This window comes from Bufo gargarizans, chromosome 11 (genome assembly GCF_014858855.1).
Source record: "Bufo gargarizans isolate SCDJY-AF-19 chromosome 11, ASM1485885v1, whole genome shotgun sequence".
Classification (NCBI taxonomy): domain Eukaryota; kingdom Metazoa; phylum Chordata; class Amphibia; order Anura; family Bufonidae; genus Bufo; species Bufo gargarizans.
The window spans coordinates 31,642,881-31,656,845 of NC_058090.1; the positions used below are offsets into that span (position 1 = coordinate 31,642,881).

Consider the following 13,965-nt stretch of genomic DNA (forward strand, 5'->3'; position numbering starts at 1 on the left):
CCTGGTAAGATGCAAGGAAGCCGCGGCACTCACCAACTGTACCTGGTAAGCTGCAAGGAAGCCGCGGCACTCACCAACTGTACCTGGTAAGCTGCAAGGAGGTCGCGGCACTCACCAACTGTACCTGGTAAGCTGCAAGGAGGCCGCGGCACTCACCAACTGTACCTGGTAAGCTGCAAGGAGGCCGCGGCACTCACCAACTGTACCTGGTAAGCTGCAAGGAGGCCGCGGCACTCACCAACTGTACCTGGTAAGCTGCAAGGAGGCCGCGGCACTCACCAACTGTACCTGGTAAGCTGCAAGGAGGCCGCGGCACTCACCAACTGTACCTGGTAAGCTGCAAGGAGGCCGCGGCACTCTCCAACTGTACCTGGTAAGCTGCAAGGAGGCTGAGGACCGCCAATCTGACCTATTCTGAGGATATTAAGAGAATTATATTCACGTCACCTTATCAAGCAAGGTGCAGTGGATTATTCTTGATGCATTAGTTCTTAAATACTTAAAAACTTTACGCAACATTATGCACTGAGGTTCCCATTAGTTAATATGGTGCAAAACCTGCAGCAATTCATTCCATGCTTAAAAGCTGTAGTGCTCCCTTTATTCTCTGATCCCTATCCTATGCAATTCTGTGTATTAGGTACCTGCTGGGCCATAAGAGCTAGGAACCACTCCAAAGCTCTCTACTGAAAAAGACACAATGAGGGCAGTTGAACAGGTAAAAGACATTCAATGCACATGGCATCTGCAGTGTACGTCGGATGCATGTGTCCAGAGGATTTCCCAACGTATACCTCTGATGTATAGGACACTGTATACTCCACCCATAGGTTTTGATTATAAAAAAAAGGTAGTATAAGAGCCAAAAAGACACTGTTTTGGCCTACCATGGTTGCATGAGGGCCTATGGATACATTTGACGTATGCGCCGGGAGGAGTGTGAATGTCGTATTATACACACTGTCATGTTACTGTATCAGCTACAATCAGAACTGTATTATATAAAGGCTTCACCTCCATTTTGAACATATTCAAGAGGATCTGAAAGATCACCTTCAGCTGTGTGAGGCATTTAAAGGGCTTTGTACCTAAGAAGCTTGCTAACCTCTTGCCGTTACACCTAGAGGCTCATTTGCATATATTAAAACATCATTTTTTTCAGCAATGCGAGCACATAAGAACATGGGACGAAGGCTACTTTCACATTAGCGGTTTTCTTTTCCGGCATAGAGTTCCTTTACAGGGGCTCTATACCGGAAAAGTGAACTGATCAGGCATATCCCCATGCATTCTGAATAGAGATAAATCCGTTCAGGATGCATCAGGATGTCTTCAGTTCAGTCATTTTGACTGATCAGGCAAAAAAGAAAACCGTAGCATGCTACGGTTTTATCTCCGGCAAAAAAAACTGAAGACTTGCCTGAATGCCGGATCCGGCATTTTTTTCCATAGGAATGTATTACTGCCGGATCCGTCCTTCTGTTCTGCGCATGCGCAGATCTTTAAAAATCTGAAAAAAATAAATACTGGATCCGTTTTGCCTGATGACACTGGAAAAACTGATCCAGTATTGCAATGCATTTTTCAGACTGATCAGGCATTTTTCAGACTGATCAGGATCCTGATCAGTCTGAAAAATGCCTGATCAGTCAGAGAAAAGGACATGCGTTTGCATACAGTTTGCCTGATCAGGCAGGCAGTTCAGGCAACGGAACTGCCTGACGGAATCAAACAACGCAAGTGTGAAAGTACCCCAACACAGACGCCTTCAGCTGCCAAGCGCACATGTAACAGGTCAGCCAGTGTCATAGGTACAAATCTGCTGACAGATGCCCTTTAAAGGCCCACTTCAGGTAAACTTAAAGGGGTTGTCTAGGCTTTTAATATTGATGACCTATCCTCAGGATAGGTCATCAAAATCAGATCGGTGGTGGTCCAACACCCGGCACCCCCGCCGATCATCTGTCTGAGGAGATGACGCGTGCAGTGTGCACATGCCGTCTCCCATCTCTCTTTCTGCTCACCGATGCTGTCTGTGGCAAAGCAGCAGCAGAGCAGGAAGGTAGATGGGAGACGGCACATGCATACTGCATGCGTCATCTCCTCATACAGCTGATTGGCGGGGGTGCTGGGTGTCGGATCCCCGCCGATCTGATAGTAGTAAAAGCCTGGGCAACCCCTTTAAGATGTGCATTATGCCTAGTGCCCAGGGGGTGGTGCATGGCAGAGGGAACCTCCTTGATATCATCTGAAGCCCGGTATCATGCTCCCCCACTTTGGTCCTTGTACTAGGTATAACACAGCTTAGCAGAATCACCATAGTGTTCCTATAAAGTACCAGAACACAACGAAAATGTAGATACTTCCATTAGGCTTTCTTCACAAGTTGTTTTTGGGCCTTTTTTGGCCTATAAAAAAACACTATGAATTTCATGCATTTCCTACAAGCCATTTTAGGGTGGTATTTTTTTTCTTCAGGAAAACACTCCAATGACCTAAAAAATGCACCAAAAGTGAAGAAAAACGGCACGAAAAAAACCGCTGCAAAACCACTGTATGCCACACCTCTCCTATAATTTTTTTTAATTGCACTTTTTACTCCACCCTAGGTTATACATCGTCTCATGGCGGCATGTTGCTACACTTTAACATACATACTCATTAATGTGTATACTATTCATGTACAAAGAAGGGCTCCCTAGAGAATACGCAGTCTTGGAACAAGCAGCAAGTGATATACCATGAAAAGGTGCTATACTTCATGGTAATTCCAAACACACAAGCAAACATGGCAAGAAATCATGCTATACATAAGGAGCAGGAAGGCAGTAATGATACGTCCAGTCATTTCTTCATAGAATTGGTTTCTGAGAAACATCTGAATATGGATATTAAACCAAAAATAAAAAGAAAGTACTAAGAAAATTCTCACCCTTATCAGATACATTTTCACAGGCACAATATATGTATTTACTTAGTGTATATATATATTCTATATATACACTGTATACATTATATATATAAAAACACATATATGATCAGATTTCCCATGTAACGTGTAAATGGTTAGCTCTTTGGTTTCTTTGCCAATACGGGTAACGGTTTTAAAGTTTAAGCTTTCTTAAAATGCTTGGAATTGTAGTGCGCCCTCATATCTTTCCTCAAGTTAAATTTTGCACCGCAGACTCCGCAGGTATACAGATGAATATCCATATGTTGCTCTAGGAGTTCGTTACTTGGGAAGATCTGAAAGCACACTTGACATATTGTCTCTCCTGCCGCCAAGTGGGAGATCATGTGTCGCACATGGTCGTGTTTGCGAAAATTTCCTTGGTCGCAAAGCGAGCAAACGTATCGTGCCATGCCGGTGTGCATGTCGTTATGCAGCCTAAGTTGGCGCTCCCGTAAAAACTGCTTCCCGCAAATCTGGCACGAAAACTGTTTCTCCTTGGTGTGCACAGTATAATGTTCCCGTAAGTGGCAGCGTTGGAAAAAGCCTTTGCCGCAGATGTCACAGAAATGTTTTCTCCGGTGATCTTTTTCGTTGTCATCGGACAGGGAACTTCTGAAGACTTCATGGTCTAAGCACTGAGACATGTGCTCCACCACCAGGTTCTCGGCCCCGAAGCGCTGCCCGCAGTTCGGGCAACGGTACGGGCAAGAGGAATGTTTATAGATCTGTCTGTTCGCACAAATGCCCCCTTCACTGAAGTCTTCCCACATGTCTGCTAGCTCTCCCATTCCTGATGTCTCCTCCATGCTGTCTCCAAAGTGCATCCTCTCGTCAATGCTCCTCTCGCTGTTCTCGAGTCGCTCTTGAGCTTCTCCACATCTTTGGGCATGTTCCTGAAGCTGTCTACCTTTGACAAGAATTTGCCCGCATTTACCACATGCGCATATATTTTCTATATGCTGAGACAGATAGTGGGAGGAGAGGTCCTGCTCGGTGACGGTCATACCACACAGTTCACATGCCATGTCAGAGGCACCCGGGTCGCTGGTCTCTGCACCATCTTGATCCAGAGAGTCAACATCTTTTCTACAGCTTCCCAGTGCTTGATGTAAAGCTTTCTCATTATGTTCTCCAATGTAGTAACCGCCAAGAGACTCGTCGGCTTCTTCCTCGTCGTCAATGTCTGAAGATTCAAAATAATCTTTATCCGAGATTTTCACAATATTAATATCTTCCATTTCCACCATGGAGTTCTCATCAGCTTCGATCTTTATAATGACGGTGTTTTTCTCGGTAGTGTCTATGGGTTCGTTCTTTATTTGGTCCAGAATGACAGATGAGTTTTTCGCACCCTGGGAAGACACAGACGCCTCCGCGTATTGACTTGAGTCTGCCCTATGGGCGTTGTCTTGGGATGGAGAAAACTTTGAGGCCGGAGATTCGCTCCCGCTCTGGCTTGGGTCGTTGCTGGAATGGTCTCTGTTTTGGAAGAAATGCCTATTAGTGCAAGTCTGAGAGTGCTCATCGAGAAGCTTTTCGCAACTGAATGCGAAACCGCAGCTCTCGCAGGTGTAGCTGCGTCCAAAGCGCCTGCTCCCACGCTCTCTTGGGTTAGACACTTTTAGGGAAGGTGTTTTCTTGCAGACGTTCTGCAGCTGCTTACGTAGCACAGGAGGTACGCTTTGTTCAACCTGCTTTTCAGGAACAGTGTTCACAGGTAACTCGGGCTCCGTCGGCCTCTTGCTTGGCTCCTCTCTGCTCTTTGCCTTGGGTTCCTCATACATACGAACGCCAAATACCATTTTGCTACTCAGGCTACTTGAGGCAGAGGAGGAGCATTTAATGGAAGAATCGATATCCTGTATGTCTTCCAAGCAGTCAGGGATAACATAGAGCTGCAAGTAACTCATGGCGTGCTTCAACTGTTCAAAATTTTCTGGCGCCTTAAGGATTTTACCCAGGTACATGAACTGCAGTATCAGGTCGAAACATTCGGCACTGATCTTGGTGTTAGTGAGGTTGATCTGCGCCATGGTGTGCTGATGATTTATAAACATCATTTTGAAGTAAGAACTGCAGGCGGCAAGGACGGCCTTGTGGGCTTGGAAGTAGATGTCACTGATGGAGATACAGCAGTCGCAGAGGAAGCCCCATTCTCTCTGGTTGTAGAGCTGCTGGAGCACATAACTACAGTGGCTTGCTTTTCCCATCATGATGTGTCCCAGCGGTTCCTTTATGAAAAGAGGCAAAAAAAAAGAAAATCCCAGTTACATAACTTAATAATTGGGTGCAAAGATATGTCCGCCATCAAACAATACTATATAGTATATACTCAAAGACTGGCTGCCTCTGTAATATGTCAGCTGCAGCAATGAGTGCATGAGAAGACGGGGATGTGAAAGGTGAGCAAATCTGTATTTGTTGCTTTAGGCCTCATGCACACAGTTGTTGATAGATTTGTGCACGGGCAGACGGATCCAGACCCATTCAACTTGTATGGGTCCGTGGTCCCTCTGCACCGCAAAAAAGTAGTGCGGTGCGGAGGCACGGAGAGAGTCAAGCGCTCCGTGGTGATCCATGCCGCACCGGACCGTCCGGATTGCGGACCCATTCAAGTGAATAGGTCCACATCCATGATGCGGGGTGCACGCGGCATATTGCAGACCCGCTGTTTGCAGGCCACAATACAGGCACGGCCGTGTGCATGAGCCCTTATGCATCTGATTTACTCTCCTATTTCCGAATGGAGAGGTGGACGCATGAATAGCCCTCTCCACTCACTTCTATGGCAGCTCTGAGAAATGCTAGGTGAGCTCACTCAGCTATTTTCATCACTCCTATAGAAGTAAATAGACAGATTACGCATGTGCAGCTATCTCTCCATTCACAGCAGTCGTGAGATGGGGGTTGGGGGACCCCTGTTCTCAAGTTAAAGGGGTATTCCCATCTCAGACACTGATGGCTTATGGCTAAGATATGCCATCAATTTCAGATAGGAGCGGTTCCCGGAGGTTGGACCCACACCTATCTCCAACACATGCCTCCCCAAAGAGAAGGAGATCTCACCGTGCATGCATGCCCACCCCCCAATCACAGCTATTGCTGAGCAGTCCGAATGGAGAGGGGGTCGCACTTGGACGGTGCACTCTCCCTTTTTCTGCGATGGGACTTCCGAAAACACTTGCTCGTCTATTTTCAGAACTCACATAGTGATGAATGGAGAGCAGACCGCGTGTGCTCTCCTTCACTTTGGAGGTCCCTTTTTTGGAAGGAGACAGGAGTGGGTCCTGGAGGTGGGACTTTCTCCTATCTGACATTTATGGCATATCCTAACTATAAGCCATCAATGTCTGAAATCCAAATACCCCTTTAAGTGCAGGCTCTACCTATCCGGCTTTTATGCTCTTTTCGGGTGCAGGGAGATGATAAATCCCTTTTAGTCCGCAAAATTTGGAGCATGAGCCCATTGAAAGCACAGGCTCCACAAATAAAACGCAGACCGGATCAGCAATTTGCAGACTACAAAACAGACAGCAGGTCTTAGACCTTGTGCTTGACAAGAGCAGCAGATATCCGATAACACGCTCTGTTATATGAGTATATAACCATTATACTCCTGTTATCCAGGATGATGTATATTCTAGTGCCGGGATCAGCAACCTCCAGATGTTCTGAAACTACAACTTCCAGAATCCTCCTTTCAATTCTATGGGAGCTACAAGAATAGTAGAGTAAGTGTGCATGATGGGAGTTGTAGTTTCACAGCAGAATGTTGCTGATCCCTGTTCTAGTGCAAACCCTAAATGTGACATTGCATGACCAGGAAGGGATACACGCACGCCCCCCCCACAATATCATCACATGACGTCACATCCCCTGCACAGCCAATGGCAGAGCTCCTATGAGTTGCAAGTTGCTGGTGGCCACAGGCTGTCAATCAAAACTGCAACCCGGGCAGTGCACTAGCCCCATCCATCCTGACAGTAGCCATCTATCGTGACAGTATGCAAATGGCTAAAATAAGCATCGTTCACAGCTGCAGGCAGGCCTGTCGTGCCAGTCTGGCCCATACCAAGCACACTGCAGCAAAACACGCCATCAGTGCGCTCACATGCAGCCAGTCACCATGCAGGAAGTATAACCTCCACCCACCTTGCTGATGAGCTCCGGCTGCACGCAAATATGGCTGTTCTAGGACCCCTGGGCACGGACTGGACTTGCCGCCAGTCCCTGTAATGACACTGGATGTGGATCCGGATGCTAGCGGGTGGGGGAGCCGCCCCCCCTCCAGCGAGAACCTCGAGTCCCGCCGATCACCCCCCGATCCGTGACTCGATCAACGATTCCCTCGCTGCCCGGACAGCATCGAGGGGAAGAGGAGGCTACGCCGAGCTTCTTCCGTCTATGTCTGCGCCGATTACGGACGCCCCCTGGTGGACACGGACAAGCTGCACATACTGTAATTACTGTATGGGAAATGCCCATAGTAATGAGAGTGAACCTGGCAGAATGTACATGGGGGGCTGCAGGGAGACCACCCACCTCATCCCTGCCAGGCTGCACCCTCACATGCAGTGCCCCATACATTATCATCAGCCACATGCAGGCTGGAAGGATATCCCTCTGGTTTACAACTAGTCTCAGCCCTATTATAAAGTGCAGGAATATGTGCAGAGCAATGATTACACCCAAGGATAGGGGGCTTACAGAATCTCAACTGCAGCATTGAAGGGGTTAAAATAATTACCTGCTGCAAAGACTATAAAAAAAAAACCCACTATTAAGGCTACATGCACATGGCTGCAAATCGCGGATCTGCAAAATACGGATCCTGTGCGAGCGCATATGGATGTGGACAGGACGTGGACGGTGTGCTGTCCGCATCATTTGTGGCTCCATTGAGATTAATGAGTCTAATCCGCAAAAAAAAAAACGATCGGATGCGGACTGAAACTACGGCCGTGTGCATGAGCCCTTATCCAGTGCCGACTCTCCAGCGATTCCCCTGGTCTTTGTTGACAGGCGGCATCAGGGGTTACATGCCGTGCTGCTGGCATCATGGCCCCCATCACACAGTAGTGATGCCAGTAGCCTGGTATGTGACCCCTGCGGTCACTTGTGTGTTTACAAGTAGTCAGCAAATCACTGCTGCAGGGGTCACGTGCAAAATGCGGAACGAAATTGCGGACGTGTAAATGGACCATTATGGTGTTTTTGCTCACCTTTACGCTGCGTTCACACCTGAGCGTACGGGGTGGAGCGCTCTGTATGCGCGTTTACAATCGCGGCTCCGGAACAAGCGAACGCCCATTGTCGCGCGTTCCCGGAAGTCTATGTACGGGAACGCGCAACAAGACGCCTCAAAGAAGCTCCTGTACTTCTTAGGGCGTTTTACAGCACGATCGTACGCGCTGTAAAACGCTCAGGTGAGAACCATTCCCATAGGGAACGTGCTGTAAAACGCTCAGGTGTGAACCCAGCCTTAGGGCTCTTTCACACAAGCGGGACCCGTGAGTGTCATCCGCAGCGTGAATGAGAGACAAGCCCCATTCTGGACAGCAGAGACATGGAGCAATAACATGATTGATAATGCTCCGTGCCTCTCTGTGACCTTTTTACTACAAAATCACAGTGACATCACAAAAGGTCCTTTTCCTCCCAGGTCATCAAAGAAGAAGAAAGAAGAGAAGCCGGGCTGCGCGAACAAGTGGATGAGGTGAGTTTAATTTATTTATTTTAACCCCTCCATCCCTAATTTACTTAGCATTCTGTATTCAGAATGCTATTAGTTTCCCTTATAACCATGGTATAAGGGAAAATAATAATGATCGGGTCCCCATCCCGATCATCTCCTAGCAACCATGCGTGAAAATCGCACCGCATCCGCACTTGCTTGCGGATGCTTGCGATTTTCACGCATCCCTATTCACTTCTATAAAGCATGCTGCGATTTTCACGCAACGCACAAGCGATTTTCACGTAACGCAGGCCCCATAGAAATGAATGGGGTTGCGTGAAAATCGCAAGCAAGTGCGGATGCGGTGCGATTTTCACGCACAGGTTGCTAGGTGACGATCGGGATGGGGACCCGATCATTATTATTTTCCCTTATAAAATGGTTATTATAAGGGAAAAATAATAGCATGCTGAATACAGAATGCATAGTACAATAGGCCTGGAGGGGTTAAAAAAAAAAATTAAAATTTTTTTTAACTCACCTTAATCCACTTGTTCACGCAGCCGGCATATCTTCTGTCGTCTTTGTGAGGAATGGGACCTTTGATGACGTCACTACGTTCATCACATGGTCCATCACATGATCCATCCTCACCACATTCGCTAAAGGGGGAAAAAAATGCCTGAAAACAATGCATATCAAATATCTATATCTAAATCTATACAAAAAGGGGAAGAAAGAAAACACTTGGGAAACTCATGCCATTTTTGACAGGCAGCAAACAAAAAAAAAAAAAGTATATGAAGGAAGCCCAAGAAGTTAAAGCGACCCTCCGGTCCAAGAGAGAAAAAAAAAAATCATTAAAGGGGTATTCCAGTTGTGGCATGTTCACAGGATATGGGATAACTTATTAGATTGGTGGGGGTCCTAACGCTGGGACACCTATATACCTTGGGACCCCCTGAAAAGAACAGAGCAGGAGGTCGGGCATGTGCAGAATACATCTATTCACACGCAGATTGTCACGGCTGAGGATGGGGAAAACCCTCAGCCGTGAGATGCCAGGTGGTGTAGTGGCTACTCGGCCATGAGAACAGGATAGGGAGCAGGTCACCTCCTCACGCATCCCTACCCTGACCCTAACCTGCATGGGCCGACCTTTAAGGTAGGAGGACCCATGCGCAGGAACCTCGGAGCCCTGTCTTACCCTCCGCAGATCCCTGAGCTAGGAGCTGGGTAAGACGACCTACTCCTCCTTGGCACGGAGGAGCAGGAGTCTCAATGGCCAAGCTGTTGGGAAAAGGGGGACATGAACAGCCTCACGGGAATGGCAGGCGAACACCCAGTTCCACCAACCTGCCACAGCCTTGCTGACTGGATCCCTGAGCAGACAGGAAACCAGAACCGTGAGCTGCACCAAACATAAGAAGGTCCCAACAGAACAACATACAACCACACACGCATAAAGACATCAAACATAACGACAATTATTTTATGACCACAGGGGTGGCTCTCACTGGCAGGTCATAAGCACAGGAGGCTGCTCCAGCCATGGATGACTGAAGCAACCTACTGAGCCATGCCAGAAACTCAGGCTATATAGGCCAAGAAGCCACACCCCACAGTCGGACACACCCAGTGACATCACACACACACTGGGAAGGGAGTTAACCCTTCCAGCACCACAGAAGGGAAACTCACATATAGGGGAAAGTGTCCAACTGCATCACACACTGTGGCTGTTGCCGCTGGCAACGACATGGGTGGCAACCATGTCCAGGGAGTCAGCCCGAAGGCCGAGACAGTGCCACCACATGTACAGACTACAACAAACGTTGCCACGGGCAACCACAGTGCGGGGAAGGATGTCAGTGCACACCACAAAACACCGTGCACACAGACATACCAAAAGTGCATACACACATGCACACAACTCCCAGGGAACCGCACACATAGCTGTTGTCCGCGGCAACCGCACTGAGGCTAACTACATTATGCCTCAGCTGCGGTTGACACAACAACCCAAACCGCGGGCAACTGTATGCGGCTCCCCAGGAGTCACGGCCATAACCGTGGCCGTGACACAGATCCACCACCTCCCAGGCTCCACGATGGCCGGACTGCTATCTGATCCATATGGTGAATTTGGTAGCCCAGGACGCTTCCTGCTGCGCTCACATGCGCAGTGCTGGCCAATCCAACAGCAGGGCTGGACAAGAGGAGCTGTCTTAGACTACCCATGCATCTGGTAGTCTGAGAAACGGTGCGGCCATCCTGAATGACAGAGGAGAAAACAGGGACTTGGTGGATCTGCAGCTGAAAGAAGAGGAGGTCACCATGTAAGTGCTCTGTTTTTTCACCAGTTGTGTGATTTTTATTTTCTTGAATTGGAGGGTTTCTTTAAAGGCTATGTACATTTTTGGGGGCATTTTTTTTTGCATTGTACTAATTTTGAGCGAAAAATCATTTTTTCTGTTAGTCTTTATTAAAAATGTTGAGCCCCTTTCTCTGTGCAGCCTTGAGATTCTCTAGTATTGGGATATGTGTTTTTACTGTTTCCCATCAGCTCAGCTGACAGCCCCTCATCTCTGACCTTATAAGCACTCATTATAGCTAAATTCCTATCTTACTGATAAGAATGTGGCTTGAAGGGGTTATCCCAAGACTAGTGCAAAAATTGAGAATTGGACGTCATGTAGTACATGATAATCTATTTCTAACAAAGCTAGAACCAGCCCTGTACCTCACATGGATCCAGAGATCTCACCATTCATTGCTCTGCTAGATTTATATCAAGCAGACAGCTCAGGGGGCGTGTCCATGCTCTCCCTATCACAGCTAAGTGGGTGTGCCCATGCTCTCCCAGGAAGCAGTTGAAGGATGAAACTGAGCATGTGCGGCCTTCTCAGTGAGCAGGTCAAAGAAATAAGAAAAAAACAAGCAGCGGGTGGCGCTATAAGAAAAAATAAGAAACAAGCAGCAGGTGGCGCTATAAGAAAAAAAAAAGCAGCAGGTGGCGCTATTCAGATACATTTTATCGAATAGCTCAGTGGCTATGCTACATTTTAAATTACATGCAATTACAAAAGTATTCAGATCCAGATGCTGGTTTGAAAACTGTAGAATATTTTTCATGGGACAACTCATTTAAATAAGTATTTTAGTGCGACATTACCTATATTTATTGCCATTTAAATAAGTGTTTATGACCTTTTAGTAATTTAGAAATAAGGTTTATTAGATGCCCGGCACAAAGTGAAGGTACCAGTCACACAGCCAGACGGTTTACCCTTTGTGACAGAATGGCTCAGTAATTTTAATAAAGACCTACTGAAGAAATTGTTTTTAGCCCAAAATGAGTAAAATAAAATCTGAAAAAAAGGTGTACATAGCCTTTAAAGGATTACCCCATTATATGCCAGCCTGAGATGATGCTCGCCCACAAACTGAGGAACACATTTAGTAATATCACCATAGCGCATTTCCCACAAGATGAATGCATATCTCTCCATTCTGTGTTGAATACAGGCATGTCCATAAAACTACAGTTAAAAACATAATGGAGCAAAGGAAAAGTCAAAAGCGTAACAATATAATTAATTAACACAAACTATATAGAAAAACTTTAAATGTATAAAATCTATAGATGTCACCCCACCAAAAGGTGGCCCCACATCCATACAATTCCGATTGAAAACCACAGCCTACAAAGGTATAAATGAGCACTTTAGGCTATGTTCACACTAGTGTCATGGCTTCTGTTTAGTACAGAGTACAGTTATCCAGTCTATCAGGTGCTCAATTCCCATATAATCCTTGGGATTGGGAAGAGGAGTCTGGTCTTTTTGCACTGTTAGATGTACGCACACGGCTGTAGTTGCAGTCCGCATCCAATCTAATTTTTTTGCGGATCGGATGCTTACCCATTCATATCAATGAGGCCGCAAAAGATGCGGACAGCACACCATGTGCTGTGCCCGTTCCATGGCCACGCAAAGAAATAGAAAGTGTCCTATTCTTGTCCGGTTTGTGGATTTTAACTTGCAGCGTATTTCATGCATTGCAAAGGGTGAAAGCTGCTCTGGAAACCTGCAACGGGGGTCAATATAAATCTGCGGCGTATCCATCCTGTGTGCACGCACCCTAAATACAGCTCAGGGAGGATAAGGCCTCCTGCACACGAACGTGTGCGCCCCGTGGCCGTGCTGCGGCCTGCAAATTGTTACGCACAAAGATAGGACATGTTCTAGGCCTCCAGAACCAGAAAAGTGAATGAGATTTTAAGATTAGACCCTTTGCAATGCAGATTGGGGAAAAGCCTCATTAAAATCCGCAAGAAACACTAAAATCCATGCAGAAATTCTGTTTGTAAGCCCGCAGGTAGCCTTAGGGCGAGTTCACGTCACTATTTAGTTTTCTGTTTTTCTGAGCCGTCAGAAGAACAGAAAAAAAAACGGATCCTGTTGCACAAATGGCATCAGTTTTAGCCATTGCCATCCGAGATTGATTTTTTTAGACTGGAAAAAAAGTATCTTTCTTTTCCACCTATTTCTCCTAGTATCTGCTATTTTTTTGCAGAGCGGAGGCAAAGATCGGAAGCATCATGAACCGCTACTGTGGGATATGTTTGGCGGTATCTTTCAGATCGTGGACCCATTCAAGTCAATAGATCCGCATCCGCACCAGGAGTGCACACGGCAGTTGCAGACCGCTTTTTGTGCTCCGCGGCTCATGCACTGAGCCTTTACGTTCGTAAAGTCAAAAGAATCTCTGCAATAAGGCCTCATGCACATGGCTGTGTCCGTATTTCGGTCTGCAAACAACAGATCCGCAAAATTCGGATACCGTCCGTGTGCATTTCATATTTTTCTCACACCCATTAGTAGAAAGGGTTATTTGTGTCTGCAATGTGGACCGCAAAAGGACTATGGGGATCCGAGAAAAGTACCAATGCTCGCCTGGCTTTATAGAAATGAATGGGTCAGTGTGCTATCTGCAAAAATCCATATACAGTCGTGTGCAGGAAGCTTAAAGGGGTTGTCCGGGCTCAGAGGTGAACCTGGACATATCCCCATTTTCACCCCGGCAGCCCCCCTAACTTGAGTATCGGAGCAGTTCATGCTCCGATGCTCTCCTTTGCCCTGCGCTAAATTGCGCAAAGCAAAGGCATTTTTAGGAGTTCAGGTGACGAACCGGGCTCTCCATGGGGCTGCCAGGAAGCCCAGTGAATGCCAGTAAAACGGCTAGGGCAGCGCTAAAGCCCGCCCATCAGAGCCTGTGACGTCGCCGAACACACTGCCGGACGAAAGAGTCCGCACCCTGCGTGATCTAGCGC

The 13,965-nt window shown here is 47.1% G+C and overlaps 1 protein-coding gene across 1 annotated transcript; it reads right to left on the minus strand.

Annotated features, from left to right (window-relative positions):
* Positions 1-2,149: 2,149 nt before the first annotated feature.
* ZBTB1 (zinc finger and BTB domain containing 1) lies at positions 2,150-7,358 on the minus strand. The gene is made up of 2 exons (XM_044271938.1): positions 7,106-7,358; positions 2,150-5,184 (listed from the first exon to the last, which is right to left on the minus strand). Exon 2 carries the CDS (start codon positions 5,164-5,166, stop codon positions 3,112-3,114), a length of 2,055 nt encoding a protein of 684 aa, XP_044127873.1. The 5' UTR covers positions 5,167-5,184; positions 7,106-7,358; the 3' UTR covers positions 2,150-3,111.
* Positions 7,359-13,965: the final 6,607 nt, after the last annotated feature.